Source organism: Nicotiana tomentosiformis, chromosome 4 (assembly GCF_000390325.3).
Source record: "Nicotiana tomentosiformis chromosome 4, ASM39032v3, whole genome shotgun sequence".
NCBI classification, from domain to species: domain Eukaryota; kingdom Viridiplantae; phylum Streptophyta; class Magnoliopsida; order Solanales; family Solanaceae; genus Nicotiana; species Nicotiana tomentosiformis.
The window spans coordinates 22,800,990-22,826,265 of record NC_090815.1 but is presented as its reverse complement, the minus strand read 5'-3'; the positions used below and the strand labels follow the sequence as shown (position 1 = coordinate 22,826,265).

Genomic DNA, 25,276 nt, shown 5'->3' with positions numbered 1-25,276 from the left:
TAGTAGAGTAGAAAATAACTAGAGTTTTAATGCTACTCTTCCTTGGTGAAAGAGTTGTAGTTGATCTCAACCTCTATCTCTTTCCTTTATCTTGGATAGTGTTCTCTTTGATTAAGGAGTCCTTCTCCTTATCAATTATGCAACCATTTTTGATTAGCTTACTCATGACCACTGGGGCTACTTCAAATACAATCATGGGTTAATTATCATAGATCAAGCTAAGAATTTTAACCATCAAAGAAATATAAACAAACAGTTAGAGCAAAAGGCAGTGAATTTCATTGATGATTGATAAGATTCTACCACAAATCATAAGAAGAAATAAAAATACTGAAAACATGAGCAAAAGAAACAAAAAGATCCCGAACTGGGTCACTAGTTGATCTACACTAGGCTAGGAGTCTTAAGGTTGGGAAGGACTAGGTGCTTGGTTTTTGGCTTGGAGGAGTTTTAGCATATTCTGAAGAATATCATCATTCTTCTCCTTTTCTCTTGCCAGCTCAGTTCTGAGAGCATCTCTCTCAGTCTCCACCTCTGCCAACATTTTCTTCGGCCTCTCAATCTCAGCATCCTTAGCCTCACTTTCTTGCACCAAGGCTCGCACCTTGCTATTCGCTTGTACCTTATTGGATGAACTATATTCTTTAGGAGTGGCATGGATTACATAGTCACAAGCAAGCAACGTATTTGCCCCAAAATGATCCTGGCTTGTACCAACCTCCCTTTCTTCTTTGGATTATAACTTTCAGTCACTCTCTTTAGTAGGTCTGCGAGGGTTTCCTGTTCAGATGAAACAGGTTCATCTATATTTTTTCCAAGTTGAACCTTCCCTTCAGCGGCTTCGCAGACCCACTTCCCCCTGTTTTCTTTACACTCTCCTCTACTCTAGCAGATTTTTCTCCCCAAACAACCATTGCACCTGTGTCTTTGGTTAAACTCACAGGAGTGAGTGAAGAATCAACTACTCCCCTCACAGCACTTCGAACACCCTTGCTCTCTTTTTCTTTTTCTTTTTCATTTTTACCACTAATTCTTTCAGACTCTGTAGTTTCAACACCTACTATAGACCCTACCAGCACAAACCTATTTTTCAAATTTGTATCAACTTCATAATTTGTCTCAGGAGTAACTTTAGGGCGAGAAGATACCTGTTCGGTTTCAGAAGAAACTGTTTCTTCCCCCTCAGTAGCAGATTTAAATGAGTCTTCAGATTTTCTTGGGTGGGGATGAAGGATTTTTTAGGAGTGTTAGCCATTTTTGTGATTGGGAATGGGAGAGAAGATAATTGGATTGTGTTTGGAAGATGAGATAAGATGGAGAGTATTTAACGGCACCTTATGATCCAAATATTATTATTTCAAATTATGCAGAGTGTAGAAAACATACCGAGTAATCTTGATGAACCAGGTTCTACACTGAGAATTCTCTTGTGTAAATCTAATATTGCCAAAATAGAGAAAATATTATTAGAGATTAATGAGTCATTTTAGCACATGGCACAAGAGTATACTATTGAAAGTATAAGACTGAGCAAAATTTAATCTAATTACACACAATTTACAGATTTTCTAACCAATCTTTTTTTTCAATATTTTTTTCGTTGTGAATTTTGAATTGGTCGTGTTAGGTGATCTTAATCATCCATAATTCTAACATGTTCCTTTCAAAGTGATCTCTACTTAGGATTTTTGTGAATATGCCAGCTATTTTCGTGTCAGTAGCACAAAATTCCACAGTGATCAACCCATTTTCATAGTTATTCCTCAAAAAGTGATGCCTAACATCTATGTGCTTAGTTCTCTTCTGATGAACCGTGTTCTTGGTCATACTAATTGCACTAGTATTATCACAAAAAATGGGGATACAACCAACATCAATTCTAAAATTCATTAATTGTTGTTTGATCCATAACAATTGAGCACAACATGAGGCAACATCAACATACTCAGCTTCAGGAGTAGATAAGGCCACTGAATTTTGCTTTTTGGTGGCTCAAGACACAATACATGAGCCAAAAAAATGTGCCATACCTGAGGTGCTCTTTCTATCCACAAGAAAACCCGCATAATCAGCATCAACATATCCCAAAAGATTGAAATTACTACCTTTTGGATACCAAAGACAAAGATCAGTGGTGCCTTTTAGATATCTCAAAATTCTCTTGACAACCGTCAAGTGAGACTTCTTCGAATTTGTCTGTAATCTTGCACAAAAGCCTACACTGAAAACAATGTCAGGTCTACTAGCAGTGAGATACAACAATGAGCCAATCATTCCCCTATACAACTTCTGATCAACAGATGAACCAGGTTCATCTATATCCAACTTTGTAGTTGTTGCAATAGGAGTGTCAATTTCTTTGGAATCTTCCATTTTAAACCTTTTAAGAAACTCTTTTACATACTTCTGCTGATGGATCATAGTTCCATTTAAATTTTATTTAATTTGTAAGCCTAAGAAGAAATTAAGCTCACCCATCATGCTCATTTCAAATTCACTCCTCATTAGTTTAGCAAATTCTTTACTTAACTTATCAGTAGTTGCTCCAAAGATTATATCATCAACATATATCTGAACTACAAAGAGATCTTTACCTTTTTCTTTCAAGAACAAAGTATTGTAAATTTTACCTCTCTTGTAGTCATGCTCAAGCAAAAACTTTGATAATCTTTCATACCATGCTCTTGGAGCCTGCTTGAGCTCATAAAGTGCTTGGTCAAGTTTGTACACACGATCAGGACTCTCCTTGCTTTCAAACCCCGGAGGTTGCTTGACAAACACTTCTTCCTTTAGATAGCTATTGAGGAAGGCACTCTTGACATCCATCTGGTGGAGGGTGAATTCCATGTAAGCAGCAAAAACTATAAGGAGTCTTATTGTTTCTAACCTTGCAACTGGAGCAAAGGTTTCATCGTAGTCTATGCCTTCCTCTTGGCTATATCCTTGAACTACTAATCTTGCCTTGTTCCTTGTAACTGTTCCATCTTCATCAAGTTTGTTTCTGAAGACCCATTTTGTGCCAATTACTGATTTGTCCAAGGGTCTTGGTACCAGATGCCAAACTTGACTCCTTTCAAATTGGTTGAGTTCATCTTGCATTGCATTTACCCAGTCTGCATCCTGCAAAGCCTCAACAACATTTTTAGGTTCAATAAGAGATAAGAAAGTATCAAAAGCACAAAGATTCTTTAATGAAGATCTGGTTTTGATTCCAGAGGTTAGATCAGTAATTATGTTGTCAATAGGATGAGAACTTTAATACTTGTAAGGTTTCACAACCAACTGGTTTCCCCTTGATGTTCTTTCAGTGTCTTGTTGTTGTGGAACAAGTTCATGGACAGGTTCCATTGAGGTTTGGGGATCATTTCCTCTTTGTTCTGTTCCCTCTTTCATGGTGCTCTGGGTGGAAGAACCTGTTCCATCACATGTTCCTTCTTCCAGTGCAGCTTCAGCCCAATTGCTTCATCATCATGTTCCTGTCTCTCAGAAAGAATGTTAGTTTCATCATAAACCACATGAACTCTTTCTTCAACACATATAGTTCTTTTGTTATAGACTTTATAAGCTTTGCTATGTGAAAAGTATCCCAAGAATACTCCCTCATCACTTCTGGGATGAAACTTACCTAGGGAGTCTTTACCATTATTGTGCACAAAGCACTTGCATCCAAATACCCTAAGATGGGATATATTTGGTTTTCTCCCTTTAAGTAACTCATAGGGAGTCTTCTATACAAGAGGTCTAGTCATGCACCTATTTATGATGTATCATGCAGTATTTACAGCTTCTGCCCAGAAGCTATGAGACAGTTTACTAGAAAAAAGCATAGTCCTAGCCATATCTTCAAGTGCCCTATTCTTTCTTTCAACTACTCCATTTTGTTGTGGAGTCCTAGGAGAAGAAAAATTATGATCTATGCCATGCTCATCACAAAATTCAGTAAATTTAGCATTTTCAAATTCAGTGCCATGATCGAACCTAATTGATGCCAGTTGATTACCTAGTTATTTTTGAGTTTTTCTAACAAAAGAAGTGAACATGTCAAATGCTTCATATTTAGATGTTAAAAATAATGTCCAAGTAAACCTAGAGTAATCATCAACAAGCACCATCACATATCTTTTACCACCTCTGCTTAATGTTATCATTGGACCACAGAGATCCATATGGACCAGCTCCATCGTCCTGGCGGTGCTTACCACTTTCTTGCATTTAAAAGAGGATCTTACCTGCTTCCCCCATGCACAAGCCTCACAAATTTTGTCTTCCTTGAACTTGATATTAGGTAGTCCTATCACCAAGTCCTTAGAGACTAATTTGTTGAGTTGAGAGACTAATTTGTTGAGTTGACTCAGACTGGCATATCCAAGTCTCTTGTGCCAAAGGAGGGGATCATTGTCCAACACACTTAAGCAAGTGAGTTCATTTTCTGAGAGTGTGGACAGATTTACAATATATATATATTGTTCACTCTTTTTCCCTGCAAAACAATCTTGTCAGTGGTAAGATTAATCACAAAGCATTTAGTAAAGGTGAATGCTACCAAGTTACCCTTATCACACAGTTGTGATACACTAATTAGACTGTATTTTAAGCCGTCTATCAAATAGACATTCTCAATCGAGTGAGAGTCAGTCTTACCTACCTTACCAACCCCAATGATCTCACCTTTCTTCCCATTTCCAAAGGAGACATTACCTCCTTTGAGGTCCTCAAGTGAAAGGAACTGGTTCTTGCATCCAGTCATGTGCTTTGAGTAGCCACTATCCATGTACCATATTTGTCTGCTCCCCTTCACTTGGACCTGCAAAAATAAATTAGGGGTTAGTCTTAGGAATCCAAACTAGTTTGGGTCCCTTTCTATAGGCAAAAGGATGAATCAAATTCTTCTTAGCCCAACCTGGCAACCTATTTTTCCCTTGAACAAACTTTTTATTCTTTTGACTAGCCTTTTCTTTTGCAGTGTATTCACTTTTATAGCGACCAGTCTTACCACAGTGTCTGCAAATTTTGTTCTCACGAAGTGTAAGGTACTTGCTTTTGGGATTCCATTTAGGTGGCAGATTCCCAAAGCTAAGTCTTCTTCTATTGCTACTATGATGTTCCTGTAGCCATGAAAGTGCATCGGAGGATCTGTTCCATTTACAAGTTTTGTCTAGTTCATGCTTGACTTTGCCTAGATACTCCTTCAAAATTCTAACCTGCTCATCCTTCTTATACAACTCATCTTTTAGTTTAGCTATATTTTCTTCTAGAGTGAGTTGTGTGTAATCAACTGTCTTCTTACTTGTTCCTAATTTCAGTTTTAGGTTTTCAAATCTAAGTTCTAGGACATTTGATTCAAATGCATGAACCTGGTTCTTTAATGCAGTATTTTCACTTATAGTCTCACTAACTCTAAGTTCCAGGTTCTTAAACTTTGCTTTCAAAATCACACATTCCTTAGACAGTTGTTCATTTTCATTGTTTACATCCTCAGATTCATCAATGAAATCTAGAAGTAATTCAGATAGCCTTTCTTTAGACAAAAAAATAATCTCGTCTTTGAGATAAATTACACTTACCTCATATTCCTCATCAGATTCTCCAATGGCCATAAATGCTTGTTCATCTCCATCTTCATCATCTGAGCTTTCATCTGAGCTTTCTCCCCAAGTAGCAACCATAGCCTTTGTTGATCCTTTGTTCTTCTTGGGTTGAACCTGTTCCTTCTTCCTGTTTCTTCGTTCAGCTCTTTCCTTCTTCCATTCAATTTTCCATTGAGGGTAGTTTTTGATGTGGTGATCAGTTTTTCCACACTTATAACAGTCCTCATTGGTCTGTTTTTAAGTAACCCTTGATTTGTTTAGCCTCCACTTCTCGAAGAACCCTTTCCTCTCATTAGGTGCTTCTTGAAGTCCTTTGTGATCATAGCCATTTCATCTTTCTCTAGATCAGAACCTTCAGTGATTCTGAGTGTCAGGCTCCTTTCCTTCTTGGGTACATCCATCTTCATGGTTTGCCTTCTAAGTTCATAAGCAGTGAAATTTCCAATTAGCTCATCCAAATTAAGAGTGGCAACGTTCTTTGATTCCTGAATAGTAGTGATTTTGCTCTCCCATGAGACTGGCAGAACCCTTGTCAAATTCTTCTCAACTTTGTCTTCTTCAAGAATAACCCTTCCAAGAGACTTAAGTTTATTTGTTAGTGTGGTGAATCTTGTATACATCTCTTGAATGGTTTCCCCTTCCTTCATAGTGAAATTCTCATATTGAGAATATAGTAAATTTCCTATGGACCTTTTCACCTGAGGTATTCCTTCATGAGCCACTTGCAAAGTGTCCCAAATTTTCTTAGCAGTAGTACAACTTTGAATTCTGCTGTACTCGTCCGGACCAAGTCCACACACGAGCCATTTCTTGGCCTTGGCATTCTTCTCTCATTTTCTCAAGTCCTCAGCGTGCAGTCAGCTCTTGTTTTTGGCATATCTACTCCTTCAACATTCTTTTTCATAGTAGCCAAGGGACCATCAGTGACGATGTCACATAGCTCATAGTCCTCTCCTATGATGTGGCCTCTCATTTTATTTTTCCACCAGGAGTAGTACTGACATTGAAGAGTGATGGCCTAGCAGTGGATTGTCCTTCTCAATTTCCAGGTGGTGCACTCATCTTGATCTTCTCCTAAGGTGTTAGCCTCTTCAAGGATAACCTGCTCTGATACCAATTGATGTTTTAACTTCAATACCACACAAGAGGGGGTGATTTGTGTGGTGTCCAATTTTTCGCGTGCACAGATTATAGAAGAATCTGGTTCTTTTATGTGTTCCTTACACTACTGTTGCGGAATAATAAATGCAGAAATTAAAGAACACAATGATTTTTACGTAGAAAACACCTGGCTCAAAAGGTGAAAAAACTACGACCTATTTCCTAATAGGATTTTTCCAAAATTCTTCACTAAATCACTGAGCCAAAAACTACATTTACAAAATTCTTTTGTAAACTTAGGATTAACTCTAATCCCGTTGTGATACACAACCTCTAACTGTTGCGACAACTTCAAGTTAACTCTAACTTGAATACTCTGAGTACCTATTACAATTGCCTCTAGATAAAACTGAAAGGTACACTATGAAAACACCTACTACAATTGAACTAGAATAAAAGACAGACACTTGAAACTGGTTCTTCTATCTGGTTCATGTAGCTTCAGGTTCGCACACTTGAATCACACACGAATTGCTTGCAAAATGCCTTGCTATTTTGCTCTCAATTCATGTTTAACTTATGCTTTTGTGCGTCACTGGTTAATGAGAACATCCTGCGATTTATAGAGTTAGTAGAGTAGAAAATAACTTGAGTTCTAATGCTACTCTTCCTTGGTGGAAGAGTTGTAGTTGATCTCAACCTCTAACTCTTTCCTTTATCTTGGATAGTGTTCTCTTTGATTAAGGAGTCCTTCTCCTTATCAATTATGCAACCATTTTCGGTCAAGAGAGATCAGGAGATATTAATTAAGAAGTCCTTCTCCTTCTCAATTATATAACCCTTTTCTATCAGGAGATATTAATTAGACCAAGTTAAGCTTATCTCATTCACGTGCATCCCACGTGCTCGAATCTGCTAGTGTCTGTGCACACAAGGGATTGACCCGGTTCATGCCTGAGCTTCCTTTGTCAATCTTCAAAACTATCCTTCACTTAGGCCAACAGAAACAAAAAGAGAAGCCACTAAAGTTAAAGGAGCAATCACCACGAAATTTGAACTACACACCTCAACCAAAATTGAATATTCACAACTATAAAGCCTATCAGGATCCTCGTTAAGTTCCCTTAACTTATCTTTAAGACTTGTTGATTTAAACCATTTTTCCTGCGAAAAATCATATCATTACAATGTTGAGTTGCTTACAAGCGGGGGTACACTGGTGATTAATTTGCCAAGGTCGTCACTGTCGTCAAGCCCATTGGGCAAAGAATTTGAATTTGATAGTTTAAAATTAAAAAAAAGGATGAATCACTACAAGAAAGAAAGGCATTTGCCAACAACAATTATTGTTGCCATAAATCAAATGTTGTTGCTAAAAATACTTTTAGCAACAACAAAAATATTGTTGCACACCATTGCAATAAACGCCGATGGAAAAAGTATTCTCAACAACTAACAATGTTGTTGCAAAAAGCTAACTTAACGCAACAAAAAGTTTTATTACCTTAAATTATATTTTGTTGGTAAAAAGTCATGTAACTGTGGCTTATGAGAATTTTTAACAACAAAAATTATTGTTGCAAAAAATGAGCTTATTTACCAATTGTTGTGGTAAAAAATTGGTAGGAAAGTTAGTTATTGATCTATTATCAAGGCTTTTAGAAACAATTGCTATTGTGTCCATGCATTAATTTTTGCCAACAATAATTTCAGAAATGTATATATAAAATAATAAATTATATATATAAATGTCAATACATAAAATTGATACACCAATATTTACTCACTTTCAAAAGCTAAATCTCCTAAAACGTATGCTTTTATACTTGCAAAAAGAACAAAGGAACCCTATACCAAGGCCATTAAATTCTAATCTAATTTAATCCCAAAAACAAATCTTCTTCCAACAACTTGTTGCACTGCACGAACCATATTTCCAGCAATGATGATTTAAACATGTCCATCCTACAAAAGAAGATAAATATAATTACATATTGATAAAAGGAAGTTGTAACGTACAAAACTACAATTAATAAAGAAAAAGAGGGAACCAAATATGCCTATTGTCCACTTACTAAACATTGCAACTATTTCACCACTGAAAAATTTACATTCTACAAACTGTTGTATAGAAACATTTAGCTAAAAGAAAATTGAATATAAGTTTCAAAATTATCAGATCAAGAGAACTATGTCAAATAGAATTGAATAAATTGAGTTGTAAATCATTCAAATATTCCACAATAATGCTGAATGCTCCCCCAATCAAAGTTGATGTACCAGAACCTACTAAATACTCCCAAAGATGCAATACTATAGTCAAAATCAAATACCATACAAAGATTGATTCAAGTAAATAGACTCATTTGTGCATACATACAAGATATTTACTGTTTATATGAAAGATAAAGTTACTTAGCATGACGTGTAGGACTTGCCTCATCCACTTCTTCCAAAATATAGCATTATAAGATCAACAAGTATAAATGGTAGCAAAAATGTGTGAAGGCCATAAAACAGAGTAGGGGAAACAAAAGATACAATTCACTATATGACACTGGTTCCATCAATTTCAATCTCCTCCATAGTTTTTCAATTCATTGACAAAATCAAGAATTCTTAAATAGCTTGGTGAAATAGAAAGGAGACTCTGAGTAGTACACTCGAAAGAATTCAGCATTACTAGCTATATAGGCAATGTCCAAGATATAAAATATAGCGGACCAACAAAAAAACTGTAGATTGAACAGAGTTAGTTTTTAAAAAATGAATAGACTTAACTAGTTGTGCGTTTGAAATTACACCGTAAGACCAACTCTACTGGAAACATGTACAACAGCCATGCCATAATCAAAATTATAAGTTGCAAGAAATATTGGACCATCATAAGCAAAAAAGAGATGCATTCAATAATCGATAGTGTCAGAACAGAGACTAGTCTTTTTCCTGGAGTTTCCTCCTAGGCTTCCTAACATAAAGAAGTATAAAGGTAGGCCATGGTTTGAAATCTTTAACTAATATTCCTATGTGATTAGAGAACAATCCACTCAAGCTACAACAGAAAGAACCAAATTCTCTATATATGAAATTTGTAAAGAGTAATTTCTTACTTTATGCTAAGTTAAAATCGTTTTTCTCAAAACAATTACTGGTGAATACAATGAGAATTGTAAATGACTGAGTGATCTTTAGCAAAATCAGTAGATCAACTGTTCAGATATTTAAGACAATTATCTACAAACTGATTGACTTGTAGAAACTGGGTTTAGCGGTCAAGGAAACATATACTATGAACTGTTGCATCTTGTACTTAATTCTCTTTGCAGATCAAAGGTTTCATTTCTTATTGATTAACTCATGAATATTTCTTTACATGTGTTTAAATCTCTACTGCATAATAAACTATAAAGGTTTCTATTAAAGCAGAGTATTACCTCATTTTCTCCATCTCATGTTTATTAGCAAGAGTTTTTCTCTCTGCACTTGTGATATCCTGAGAATAAAGGAGGGAAGTATAATTGGTAGTATAGATAATTCAAGAGCAATTATACACAAATATACAAGTGGAACTACTAACCGGCCCTAGCATCTTATAAAAAAAATAGTGAATGAATGATAATTGGTAGCACAAATAAGGCTTTATCGATGTAAAACACAAAGATTTATTTTTTGAAATCCCTGTAATATTGGAAAAAGTTTGTTCTTCTATTTTTTCTCTCACTTGTAATTACTACAACACTTTGAGCAACAAAAATACTACAACACTTCCTTAATGCTAGCTTTATAATATAATTACCTTTTTTCTAAAAAGAAATTACTTCTTGAACCTCAAAATTCTTCGGTGCAAGACACTAATATTTATCAATAAAACTAAGGAACATAAAGGTCGCTAGAGTTTTAATTTCAACAAGGCAACTAATCCTGTTAAACTCCTACTTGAAATCACAGTAATTGTTAGATTTCACCAAATTTTCTAAGAGAACAAATAACGCCTAATCTTATAAAATATCCAATCCCTTGGAACCCGAAAAGCCCATTGAAATCAGAGATACAAATATGACATCTTCTGTAAGATGAATAATTGATAGTAATACTCAGATTACCAAATGTAACTATTTTCACTCTGAGTTTCCATCACTACTAAGGATAGAATCAGTACAATTGGAATGCATTAAATCAATTTTCAAACATAGATGCTAAAGAAACGAATATAGACAAAGCAGAACATTTTACAGTTAGATGTGGGAATCAAAGTACCATAACCAAAGAGAGACTTTCATCCGCAAAGCCAGAAACAACCTATTCTTTAGGAGTAGTAGAACCTCAAAAATATAGCCAAAGCATATGCCAAAATCTACATCTATCCCAATTCCAAAAATCACAAATATACCAAAATATAAAATTATAGTCACAATCTGCTTGTGAATCTATCAATAAATAAAAAAGAACATAATATATATATTTTTTTTAAAGTGAAATAGAAATACCAATCGAATAAGGCATGAGACCATTGATTAGAACTGGAATGGAACTCTAAGTATTGATGTGGATGAACCACACTATCTTTATTTAGAACCTGCAAGAAAATATTTTATTTGATGCCCTAGTTTTTGCTTTGAGAAAGCGCCGACCCTGGTTAGGACCTCTTAACTCAAAACCTAAATCAAAGCATTCAAAGAATTGAAACCCTAAACTAGAAACAATTGAAAATAGAGATGAAGGAGCTTACAATTTCAAGCAATAGTCAAAGCACTGGAAGAAAAGGTTGTTGCTCATTTGAACCTCGTAACTCAAAGCACGAGTGGAAGGGTTGAACGAATTGGGGAAGGTGAGAGCCAAAAAGAAAATAAAAAGGGGGAGGGATTCAGGGGGAAAAAAACGGAGGGAAGTTTGCCGCGTTTGTTTTTTGCTGAAAATTGAGAAAGAGCTAAATATTCTTTAGGCCACAAGTCAAACAAGTTGTTGAAAAAAAATTAGTATTTTACCAACAAGAAAACTACTTTTGGCAACACTGATAATTTATTGTTGCCGATTTATTTATATCTTAAAATTGTTATATTACCCAAACGTTATGGCAACAAAATTAAAACGTTAGCCAACAAGAAAATTTTTGTGGTTAAAAGTTCTATGATATAGCAACAACTAAATAAAGTTGTTGCCATTTATTAGTATTTTGCAATAATATCATTGTTGTTGTGGAAAGATTGTTGCAAATTCTATACTTTCTTATAGTGAATTTCAACCTTGAAACTATCTAGACGGGATATTGTAAAACAGTAACTGCCCTGTCAGAATTGAGTAACATACAGCAGTCGTCTCACCTTCCTCTCTCATAATGCCGGTAGTCCTACCAGTAAAATCAGCAAATTCAATGCCAACAGCTCCCATCTTTGTGTGACAATATTGTAAGCTTCGCCGCAGTGCCTGTACTTGTTGCCTTCTTCATGTGGAAACTTACTGCCCCCTAGAACATTAGATATTTACTATCGACAGCAACGACACAGAAGAAGATACGAGATCCCAGGAAACGGGGTCGGGGTTTGTGATGTTGTGTGCCTATACAATTCCATAGAAGCGTAAGGGAGTCTGATCTCTGTATCCGATTTCCTGCAAGGGGTGCTTAATTACCGCTTGTTTGGATGGTTGTTACGTGTCGTTTCATAGTATATCATATCGTATTGTATTGTACTGCATCGTTTGATCAATACAATGTTTGGATAGATTGTATGTTTGCCGTTATTTCATGATATCACACACCATCAATATGAAGAATAAACTTACAATATTATAAAGAAAAATTATGATACGGGATAAAATTATAATATAAAAAGATAGGGTAAATGATAAAGTAAAATTATTTAATAATAATGAAGGGTGAGATGAGAGAAAGAGACAAGGTAACGACGCGACCACACCAAATCGGTCGTTACATAAAGTGGCACATTTCGTTGTTATGTAACGACAGATTTAACGATACGATACAATAAAATTTAAGTAACAATCAAAACAAACATCATATTTCAAGTAACAATACGATACAATACAATAGGTAACAACCATCCAAACAAGCTGTTAGGGTGGTACGCTCTGCCGGCCCGGTAGATGTGGCTACCTACAACGTACGACCCAGCCTCCTAGGGCTTCGAACTCCTTTTGGCTTTGAAGCTTTGAATTCGAATTTGGGTTTTTAAAAAATATTATTTGTTTAGATTGGGTATTGTTGCAAACAATTGAGAATATTCTTTGAAATTTATATCTCAATTTTGAGGGTGTTTGGCGAAAATTAGAGTTGATTTTTGTTAGATTTAAGATTGAAACTCGAAGAAGAAGACATGACATACAATATACATACAAATTGTATTAAAATTGTATTATAGTTATATATAAATTGTAGTTTCATATTTTTTTTATTTGAATATTATATGAAAGTTGAAAATTAATTGTATATTGTATGAATCGTTGTATGAAATTTGTATTTAAGTTATTAATAATATCTTTTTACAGATAAGTTGTTTATATATATCTAAATTATATTAAGAGAGGAGTTTTAATTGGAATTTCAGAGAAGAAGAAGAACACACCGCGTACAAATATATACAAAATATATATAAAAGACATATTGTATAAAATTTATATTAAAATTGTACATAAGTTGTATGATGTTGTAGTTATATTTAACTGGTAAGAATGATATATGAAAGTTGTAGATAAGTTGTAAATAAATTGTATACTAAATAATTAGTTGTATGAAATATATTTTTAGTTTGTGTTGTTATAAATTTATTTTTAATTTGTATATTGTTGTACCTGCCATACATTATTATTTTCTTACTCAAATTGTTAAAAAAAAAAAAAAGAAAGAATGAATTCCAAATCACGTGTACTGATTCATGTTTGTTTGAACTGAAAAATCAGTGATTCAATTTTCCAGATTGCTTTGCCGCCCTGTAGCAACCTTAGCAATGACTATAAAGGGGTGAAAAGTTAATGAACTCAAAATTTCAACGTTTTTACATGCTGATTCTCACTTTAGTACTACTCCTAATAGAAAGTACAAGTACAATTCCCTAGTGAAAACCTAGCGGGTGCCTCGTGAGGGCAAAAAGCCAAAAGAAGAAATGGTATTAGTTTCCTCTATTCAACCTCGTTTTTATCTCTACCTTGATTGGAGATTGCTGCTTTATTCAATCTTCACCCTCACTTAATCGAATCTTCTGTTGCAAACCCATGTTCTTTTCTTTGCTTCCCCTTCGCCTGAATCACGTTTTAAAGAAGGAAAACAAGACTCTTTAAAGGAATTGTATATGAATTGTAAAGAAATTATGATTATAGTGGATAAATTACATATCTAAGATAATTTTGGTAAATAAGTTTGAAATATTGTATAGGTTGGAAAAGATCCCTAGATATTTTTACTTTTCTATACTACATATGAAACTTTATCACCCTCCATAATCAAGTATTAATTTAATTGCATGGGCATATACAATTACCAATTATATACAATTAGTATTAGTATTAATGAGTATCCCTTTATATTATGAATTGAATAGGAAAATATTTATTTCCTATCCATGCGCGCTCTCTCTCTCTCTCTCTCCGATGTTCTTTCCCTAATTTTGAATTTTCTTCCTTCGTTTTTCTCTGTTTTTTATCCTCTCTTTTTTTCACGGAATTCATCAATGAATTTCAATTGTTTCAATATAGAGTTTTAACTTAGTAATTTTCTTTCATATTGCACAATTGGTGTTCGAATTGAAATTTTCAATCAATAATTTTTGAAGGTGTTTGATTCTCCACCATTGACAAATGACAACCATTAAAAAGCTTCAAAGCTTTGAATTCGAATTTGGGTTTCAAAAACTATTGTTTGTTTGGATTGGGTGTTGTTGCAAATAATTGAAAATCTTCTTTGGAGTTTATATTTCAATTTTGAGGGTGTTTGGTGAAAATTAGGCTTGATTTTGAATGAATTCTAGATTGAAACTCGAATAAGAAGAACACATGACATACAATATACTTACAAAATTATATTAAGGTTGTATGTAAATTGTATTTAAGTTATATTATGTTGTAGTTATATATATTTTTTATTTGCGTGTTGTATGAAAGCTGAAAAATACTTGTATAATGTATGAATCGTTGTATGAAATTTGTATTTAAGTTATAAATATTATCTTTTTACATAAAGTTGTTGATACGTAATCAAAATTGTATTAAAAGAGCAAGTTTTGATTTAAATTTCAGAGAGGAAGAAGAACACACCACATACAAAATATATACAAATCATATACAAAATACATACAAAAGACATATTGTATAAAATTTGTATGAAAATTATATTTAAGTTATATGATAATTTTGTAGTTATATTTAACAGGTAAAAATAATGTAAGAAAATTATAGATAAGAGAAAAGAGAAGGTTCTATCTTTTCTCTTATTTTGCTAGTAGAAATAAGAATTCCCAAAATTCTGTTGCTTCATATATTTACTATCTTCCGTTTCTGAGGCTGTCTTGGTACACCTCTACAGGAACTGTTTTTCAATTTCTTCACATTCATCATCTTTTGAGGCATAAAATTGTATTAAGAATTATGGAACAATTAGCAACACTTTTTTTCTATAATAATAGGGTGAAAATCATTTTAGTCCCCCAACTATGCCTTAAAAATCAAACACATCCTCCAATATTAAACAATTATCGTTTTCATCCTCTTACCTCAACCTCCGGCGATTGACCGACAACTTTGGAATAGTTGACCAATCATTAAGATATAATTTCAGTTATATTCTCAATTAATAAATATCTTAATTAATCGTATACATCAATTTGCCCCACGCGTCTCCTTTGTTAAGTAACTCAAATGCTTCTGTGCACAAATGCAAACAAAATCATAATATTAAAAGACTATGAGTTAAACCAAGACAAAGCCTATGTGCAGTGTCCCTTCTATTTAGCAAAATCCTTATCAGTTTAATAAAGAAAACAACCTACTAGCAACAAATCTTATCAATTTAAAAAAAGAAAATAGCTACTGGAATGCAACAACGAAAAAACAGCCAACAATAGCATAAAAGCACCAAAAAAGACTAATAATGTCAGAATTACACCAAAAGCAGTAGAGTGCACCAGCAGACACAGTTTACAAAACCTGCATTAAAAAAACATCAACTTCCCTACAAATCGCACTAGAATAATGGAGCACTAAAGCTTTCTCGAATAAATAAATGCAATGTTTAAGAACCTAAAGTGAAAAATAAAAAAACAATAATATTAGTGAGTGAGGCTTGCTCAGTTGGTAAAAACACCCACATCTATGACCGTTAGGTCCTGGGTTCGAGTCACGCTGGAGGAAAGTGTGGAAACACTATAGATTCTCCTAATTTTGGGAGGGGTTTAAAAAAAAAAAAGAAGAAGAAAAGTTCGCCAACATTTGAACTTGATGTTTTCTCACCACATGATCTACTATTATGCCCAATTTTATGGCAATTTTTGCAGGTACAATGAATTGATCTCTTCTTTGTTGGTTGTTCATCTAACTCTCTTCTCCTTTTAATTGGTTTTCTACCTCTCTTCTTCTCTATTTCCTCATTAGGGTGCACATTAGGGTGAGTAGAGGATGAACAAATTTGGTAGGATCTTCTCTGATATGAGTCATTCACAATAGCGCATGTCTGCACGGCACTCCACTTATTTGCCATTTCCTACATTGGCAAGACATCTCCTTTAAATCCACCATATAATTTTTCAAGTCGTGCACTTCAAACAAGTGTTCATTAGCCCTGAAACAAATCAACTTTTGTCCCTCCTTCTTACTTTTAGTTATTCTTTCTCTGACTTTTGGTGGAATGAGAGTATCCAAAGCAAGAGCTTTTTCATGCCTTTGTTGAAATCTAGTCATAGTTTTCCTTCTAATCCATTCCAACATAGAAATAACCGGTTTCTCTCTCACTTTCACCACAAATGCGTTGAAAGACTCAGTCATGTTATTTGGAACATGATCACTTTTTACATGTTCATCAAATTTATGCCTTGTACAACTCCTAAGTGATTCTTTGCAATCATATACCAACCAGTTATAAGCAGGTTCACTTATTTTTTTCATCTCATTCATAATTTTCCAAAAGTCATGCTCATTATAAGCCTTTGTTGTTGCCCAAAAGAGTTGTCTTAATTTTGGACCAGGATGTTTAGTCTTGAAGTTGTTATAAAAGTGTCTAGCACAAGACCTATGGTTGGTCATTGGAAATACTTTTTTTTACAATATTTTTGAGCCCTTTCTGCCTATCACTCATAAATGTGGTGCCTCCAATATCTTTTATGGAAGTATACAAACAATCAAGAAAGTACTCTCATGTCAGCCCATCCTCTTTATTAGCAATCATGATAGTTAGGGGATAAATACCTGAATTTGCATCAAGGGAAACAACAACAAGTAATTGACCCTTAAATGGACCCTTCAGAAAACAAGCAACAATACTAATAAAGGACTTGCACCCATTAATAAAGTCATAACTCTGCGCCTCAAAGCTAATGTAAAAGTTTTCAAGGATTGGGTTGCATCTAGGGGTTGATAGATCTAAATTAATGCACTTCAACTTTATAACAACACATGCATTAGTCTCTTTTAGGATAGCTATATATTGCGGTATTTTGACATAACTTTTATCATGATCTCCAGTAACTAATTGTTTTGCAATTTTTATGGCCCTGGTTAACTTTTGAGTATTAACATCGAGGTCATGCTTCTCTTTCAATGAAACATAAAGTTTGTCTACAGATATGTCATAGTCGGCTCTGAAATCTGACTCAAATTATTTAGCAATCCATCTTGCACTTGCTCCACAACCTTTCATGTTTTTAACATATGTGTGCGGTCCACTTAACCGTTTGATCTTGAAAGTTATTCCATCACCATAAAGGGAAGCACGAATTGCCATCCACTTCCATTACCTTTACAAGCATCAACAAACCTTGTCAGATCATTTTAAGCTTCTTAATATGAAAACCCTCTTGTCGGATAAATTCTTGCATAACTTCTCTAAAATGCTTCGCATCGTTAAAGATTTGCCCCTCCTTTAGCACAACAATCTCCTTCTTTAATTTCTCATCATATGTATATTTAAAAATTTCACCTTGCATTTTGTCACTTAGTTTTGTCATTAGGTGCTCAATTGATTTATCATCGTCACTAACCCCTCAAATATTCCATTTTCATCAGATTCATAATCTGATAAACCATCTTTACTATTTTTTCCATCTGACTGATCTTCCACATTCTCAATCACACGTTCGTCCTCATCATCCGTCCATTGAAAATTTTCACCTTCAATTTCATTGACTTTTTCATTCATTATGATTAAATTCATATGGATATCTTTCTTTCCCAAAGCCTAACATCTTTAAATTCGTATCATCAGTCAATTTCACTGTGACATTAGTTTCCGGATGGATAGCTTCTAAAGAAGTCGTTTTACCCAACCAAGTATAGGGACCTCCTGCTACAACATTATGAGCATCTTCCAAGAGATCTAATATTCCATAATGATTATCATCGACATTGAAGACATGATAGCACGCTCCAAGACAATGCATCAATAAGTTGAATAACATCCCCGGAAATGATAAAATAGCCAATAGGCTAAATATATTTGATCTTTTCAAAATAGAAAAAAATATCTCGGACTAAGAAAAGCTCTGCACACATATATCAGTTGCACAAAGACTCTAACAATCCCCCAATATTATAAACCAATCACATTAATATAAAATCAAGTATAACGTGTTTTTAATTTAAAATAAAGTTATAGCAATCCAGACAAACAAGATGTCTATGTAACATAATCAAACAAAATTGCTATCCCTAACTTTCAAAAGTTTTCAATATATAAGTGAAAGAAAGTACATCACGTGTGCATGAAAAGTAAATCATAGTGTTAGTAAAAGTAAAAAACATGAGTCCTCTTACTGTAATTTAGAACGCTGAACAACAAAACTAAAGCTAAGGGTTAAAGGTTTGTTCTCTGAAAAGATGAATTAAGGAGGACGATTATTTGAGCATTTGAGTTACTTAACGGAGAGACGTATGGTGTAAATTAATGTATAAGATTAATTAAGGTATGTATTAATTGAGAATATAACTGAAATTACATATTAACCCTTTTAATGATCGGTCAACTATTTCAAAGTTGCCGATCGCCGAAGATTGAGGTAGGATGATGAAGACGATAATTGTTCAATACTGTGTTTGATTCTTAAGGAATAGTTGGAGGACTAAAATGATTGTCACCCATAATAATAGTATCTTTTCCTGCTATAATAATCACGTACACCTTTTTCTGTATAAATTAGTACCTTTTTTCTATAATCATTCCGTATATCCTATCTTCCGTTTCTATGGCTGTCTTGGCACACCTCTGCATGAACTATTTTTCAATTTATTCATATTCATCATCTTTTGAAGCATAAAATTGGATTAATAACAAGAAGAAGAGTACAAACTTGATGAATGATACGAAAATTCTGCTTTCAGAATTCGTATCTTTATCAGAGAGAAATGATGTGTAGTTTGTGTATGGTACAAAAATACAGAGAATCAACTGAAAATTGGATTGTTTTACAAGCAATTAAGGCGGCAGAAAAATAAGGGAAGAGGAGAGGAGAAAAAAAAAAAAAAAGGGGGATAACCGAATCCCCTAATTTAATGCATTAATAATAGATTTGTATATAATTTGTAACAAAAACTTGTTTATGGCGGATAATATATAATATTTGAATAATTTTGATAAATAAGTTTCATCTTATTAATTACTTTGTATATATATATATTTACTAGTTATATACAAAACCATAAAAAAGAAGAAATTCATTTGCCTTAAATCTTGCCTATCAGTTACATGACACCCAACCTCCATTTTCAATAATTCCCCCTACATTTAAGATTCTTTCCTTTCCCAAAGGATTACAAAAACATCTTCTCTCTTTCTTAACAATTACCCAAAATTATTCTTACCCACACTAAGAAATTTCGCTTACCCACTATTATCCAAAATCTTGCTTACCCAAAATCTCGCTTACCCACTGTTATCCCCCCAAAAATGCAGATTCTTTTCCTCTTCCAAAGCTTTTGAAATTCAATTTCTCTCTTTCTTACTAATCACCCAAAATCTCTATTTCTTATTCATACAATGCAGGCGAAATTCAGAATATTGCTCTAGAATCAAGTTGTGGAGATCAAGTTGTGGGTAAATGTTGAATCTTGTTAAAATCTTTATTGTATTTGACTTGTATATGATATACCAATACTCGATACAATACTAATACAATTATATTAAATTTTTAGTGTAGAGTTGTGATTGAAACTTGAAGAAGATGAAGATCATAATTGTATTACAATTTTTCAGAAATATATCGCGATTGTATTATAATTGTATATGTATCATAATTGTTGCGTGAATTGTATTACAGATGTATGATAATTGTATATTGTTACGAGCAGTTATGAGTTCGTGACGAATTTCACAGTTTGTATCACGAATACGATAATGATAATATTAATTTATTAGTTAGTATTGTATCAGATATTATTTTGGATATTAATGTACCAAATACAAGTTAGATACAATTACGATACAAGTTAGACATATCAATGAGTTGATTGGCCTTAACATCTTCTCTTAAAGAAGTTTTATGGACGATCAATCTCTTTAGATTGGGCATTCGGAAAAAGATTTCTTTTGTACAACTGGTGGAACAGACACCAGAAAGTTCCTCTAGATTTGGCATCCCCGTCACCATATGCTTATTTAGGATACTTTCTCTTCTAGGACTGGGTAAGTAACTGTTTCTCTCCAGATGTATATACCTCCCCCTGTAATGAAGTTATAAATGAACGAAATTGTGCATGAATTAGAGTTTGTAAATTTTGAAGCTCTGAAATTGATGCAGGAAGATTTTCACTATATTTTACTTGTATCATAACTGTATCTAACTTGTATCTGATACACTAATACCCAAAATAATACCTGATACAATACTAATAAATTAATATTACAATTATCATATTCGTGATACAAACTGTGAAATTCGTCACGAACTCACAACTGCTTGTAACAATATACAATGAATATACATTTGTAATACAATTCCTGCAACAATTATGATACATATACAATTATAATACAATCGTTATACATTTCTGAAAAATTGTGATACAATTATGATCTTCATCTTTTTCAAGTTTCAATCACAACTCTACATTAAAAATTTAATATAATTGTATTAGTATTGTATCGAGTATTGGTGTATCATATACAAGTCAAATATAATAAATATTTTAGAAAGAAAGAAACAAGATTCAAAATTTACCCACAATTTGATTCTAGAGCAATATTCTGAATTTCGTAAAGATTTTGAGTGATTAGTAAGAAAGAGAGAAATTGAACTTCAAAAGCTTTGGAAGAGGAAAAGAATCTGCATTTTTTGGGGGATAACAGTGGGTAAGCGAGATTTTGTGTAAGCAAGATTTTGGATAATAGTGGGTAAGCGAAATTTCTTACTGTGGATAAGAATAATTTTGGGTAATTGTTAAGAAAGAGAGATGTTTTTGTAATCCTTTGAAAAAGAAAAGAATCTTAAATGTAGGGATAATTATTGAAAATGGGGGTTGGGTATTATGTAACTGATAGATTAGATTTAAGGCAAATGAATTTTTTTTTTTTATAATTTTGTATAAAACTAGTAAATATAGATATACAAAGTAATTAATAAAGAATCTAAATAAATATGGTAAATATATTTCCATTATAGTAAAGATCCCTCGTTGTATTTGGACCACGGTAAACGTCTAAACGACTTGAAGAGGAATCTTCTCAAAAAACAAACGAAAAAGAAAAAGAAAGCCATTTGTTTTCCATAATAAAAACACAAGGAATCTCAAACAAAACCTCTTAAAACTTCTCCAGAACTCCAAACAACCGAATCCCACAAGTTATGGATCCGTCAATTACACATAAAATCACTTCCAAAAACCCTACTTTTTGTACTCACAAAAATGTGCTGAAGCAGCAGAAACAGAAACAGAAGAAAGCAGTAGGCATGGACAAATTGAAAGAAGCCATATTGAAACTGTCAAACAGTGAACCAAATGGGCCATTATCACCGACTCTGAACTCCATTCTTCAACAACGCCTTTCCCATTTCCTTTCTTCTCTTTATACTACCCCTGATCATCCTCCTTATTCTTGGGTAAGTAAGTTTTCATAGTAATATGTGATAATTTCATGATGTTTAGTCAGTGGTTACAAAGTAGTTTTACTGCACCCATTAATTAATCTTTTATGAAAGTAATTGTGAACTTAATTATTTATAGAATTAGTTAGAGACAGAAAAAAGAAAAATGGTAATCTGTCAATGATTTACAAAAATAAAAAAAGCACGTAAGGGCGAGCCCTAGTGGTCGGATTGAGAATCATGAGGTCTCAGGTTCAAATCTAGATGATTTCTTCACATATATTTAAGCCTTGGTGGACAAAGTTACGTGATACTTATTGCCGGTGGGAGGTAGCAGGAATTATGTGCAACAAGTTGAAGTGCGCGCAAGCTGGCCTGGACAACATAGTTATCAATAAAAAGAAGGGGCTGATTAGAGGAGGGATTACCTCTTAGATGACTCTTTTTTTTTAACTGAGAAATTCTTGGTGCACAAGGAGGCAAGGGATTTATTTGAATTCCCTTTGATAGAAAATTGTGCTGTGCAAATCGGGTAAATGTAAAAAAATTATACTTGGTTATATGTGAACATAGAGAAAGATGCTAGTGTAGTAGTAAATGGGGTTCAAAAATTGCTTTAGGTCACTTGTTCAAATCCTAGTGCGAATTTCTGGCTCCCCCATTTAATGGGGCGGCCTCTTGGTCCTTCTCCAGTTAAATACCACGTAGGGATCGAACATGTGACCTGCGCCTAACCCACACATTACAAGATTGCTTATACCACTAGACCAAAGCCTAGGGGCTAGGTGACACAAGTTATTAAGCTATTGAAACTGTAGCTACTTAAGGACGAGTAGTAAATTTGGGGTGCCCAAGTTCTGGAATATAGCACCAAAGCGAGTTCTGATTTCTTTTGTAAATAAAGATACATTGTCTTGTTTTACTTAATGATGGGTAGGGGTTCCATTGTATGAGATGTATGTATGTGTGGGGGTTTGTGTGTTTGTATTATTAAGATTGGTAATTAGTTGGACAAAAATTATCATGTGGACCTGCTGGAAAAAATGAATTCTAGGGGAGTTGATAAGCAATTTCTCTTCCCATTCATCTCTTAAGGAGTAACAGTGAATAGTTTTAAATCCTCAGTTCCAACATAGTTGAAGATTTTCCTTTATGGTCTAATCAAATGTTTTCTTTTTTGTTATAGATGATTCAAAGGGCATTGCAGGAATTGGATGAAAGAGGAGGTTCGAGTGAAGACTCGATATCTGAGTTTATCAAGAAAGAGTATGACAATTTGCCAATGGCTCATATGTTCCTGCTGAAACATCATCTACAGAAGCTGTCTGAAAATGGTGAAATTCTTATGATTGACGGAGGAGGGCGCTTTTTGCTTGCTGGTGGTGGCAACAATAGCTTGAATCCAAAAACAAAAAGCAAGAAGAAGTACAAGAAGAGGAAGGGAAGGTGGGGTTGGGAGATTAAACAAAAGAAGCGGCGGCGCAAGGAAAAGGAGAAAAAGCATGATGATGTAAAAGTTATTAAAGAAGAGAAGAAGAAGTTGGATGAGCAACAAAATGAAGTCAAACATGGGCAACAAAATGGAATGCACAGGGAGTTGAATGGGCATCATAATCAACCGAACACAGATAAAGAAGAAGGGCTATTAAGTGAGAGGCAAAATGGTGTAGCTGGAAAGCAGCTGATAGAATTTTCAAAGATGAAAGAATCTCACGAGATTGTACTTGCAACAGTTGAACCATCAACTGAAAAGAAGCAGCAACTGGAAGAAGGGACATCTACCCCGGAGAAGCTCAATGAGGATGATGATTCTACAGGATTTGAGGCAGTGTCGATTGAGATGTCATCTCAAACAGATCGTGAACAAAGACAACTAAAGAGCTGGAGCAGAGATCGATCTGAACCTAAATCAGTAAGTGCCTCTAAAGTGGAACCGTTGCCATTATGTGCCTCAACGGGTAAACATTTAGTACAAATGGAAGAACCTTTGGCATTGGCAACAAGTGAGGAGGCGCTGAATTTGACTGATCCTCAGCATAATGTGCATTCGGAGCAACCAAAAAGTCAGCTTCGTCGGAGGCCTCCTAAGTACAAGGAGGATGAGGCCAAACTAGGTACTAGTACAGTTTCGGCGCTGGCAACAAATGAAGAGGTGTTGCCTGATAAAAGAACAAATGAGGAGGTATTATGTTCGAATCATCCTCGGCATGAGGTGCACTTCAAGAAACAAATACAAAAGCGTTGTGGGAGGACCCCCAAGGGCAATGACGACGGGGCCAAACCAGGTACTACAGTTTTGAAGAAGTTGGGATTATCTAAGAACTCAAAGAAGAAACAAAATGGTCGAAGTCTAGGAAGGCCTAGGAAGACACAGTAAAGTGAGAATTGCAGTTCCTTGAATCTTAAGATGATTAATGGTATAAATTGAGATAAATCCCAGAAGTTCAAATGTTAGTGAATAACAGTAGTTGCTTGTAGTTCTCTTATGTTTTCAAACTTGGCCCTGTAAAGTAGTGGTACAATATAGTAATTCAAGCTAATAGCAGTGACATACTTACTTAAAAGAAGCTATAACTTTATTTATTAATCACTAGTAGTTCTCTTTTCTTTTTAAATTTTGCTCTATAAAGTGGAGGTTATAATAGAGTAATCAAGCAATGAAGAATTAATCTGAGAAAAGGAAGTTGTTACATGGTTTTTAATCGATTTAGAAGCTTTTGTATTACATCTCTATGAGGTAGAGACCTTGATAGAATTTGTAAAGTCTCTACAGGCTTAGCCATTTTGAGTGCTGTAATTATTTATGAAATGCTTTATTTTACCAAAAAGGTCTGCATGTCTCTTTTGCTGCATCATGGAGTTAGTGTGGAAGATGAAGGCTTTGATTGTTCAAGGTTTATTGAAGTAGAATGGAGTTTCTGGTTCGGTTCGGCTATTTCACTTTGGTAGCATCTCTTTAGCTGTTGAACCACCTATGATTTTGCCTCCTTTGCTGGAACATGTCTCGGTGGAGCCATGGAAAATTTTCTCTTCCTATGGAGCTAATTGAAGGGGAGCCTTGGCGTAACTGGTAAAGTTGATGCCATATGACCAGGAAATCACGGGTTCGAGCCGTGGAAACAGCCTCTTGCGGAAATGTAGGGTAAGGCTGCATGCAATTCCCGAGCTTAGTGCACCGGAATGCCCTTTTTTTTTTTTTTTCTATGGAGCTAATTGGTTTTAGGGGATGAGTGACTCCAAAAAGAGTAAGAGTGCAGGAGATTTTGTCTCTGATATAATAATGACTCTATAAATGTTTTTATATAACGAAAGAAAAAAAGGAGAAGGAGGTTCAGTGAAGCTGTAGAAATGTAG

General features: G+C 34.3%; 1 protein-coding gene and 2 long non-coding RNA genes across 3 annotated transcripts; 2 read left to right on the top strand and 1 right to left on the bottom strand.

Annotated features, from left to right (window-relative positions):
• Positions 1-8,396: 8,396 nt before the first annotated feature.
• LOC104102494 (uncharacterized) lies at positions 8,397-11,558 on the bottom strand. The gene is made up of 3 exons (XR_687713.4): positions 11,419-11,558; positions 10,124-10,182; positions 8,397-8,654 (listed from the first exon to the last, which is right to left on the bottom strand). It is a non-coding gene; the product is annotated as an uncharacterized lncRNA (long non-coding RNA).
• Positions 11,559-16,468: 4,910 nt separating this feature from the next.
• On the top strand, positions 16,469-20,259 carry LOC117278315 (uncharacterized). The gene is made up of 2 exons (XR_011415734.1): positions 16,469-16,777; positions 19,885-20,259. It is a non-coding gene; the product is annotated as an uncharacterized lncRNA (long non-coding RNA).
• A 1,334-nt stretch (positions 20,260-21,593) lies between these two features.
• Positions 21,594-24,489, top strand: LOC104102493 (uncharacterized). Its single transcript, XM_009610209.4, has 2 exons — positions 21,594-21,937; positions 23,109-24,489. Exons 1-2 carry the CDS (start codon positions 21,683-21,685, stop codon positions 24,297-24,299), a joined length of 1,446 nt encoding a protein of 481 aa, XP_009608504.1. The 5' UTR covers positions 21,594-21,682; the 3' UTR covers positions 24,300-24,489.
• Positions 24,490-25,276: the final 787 nt, after the last annotated feature.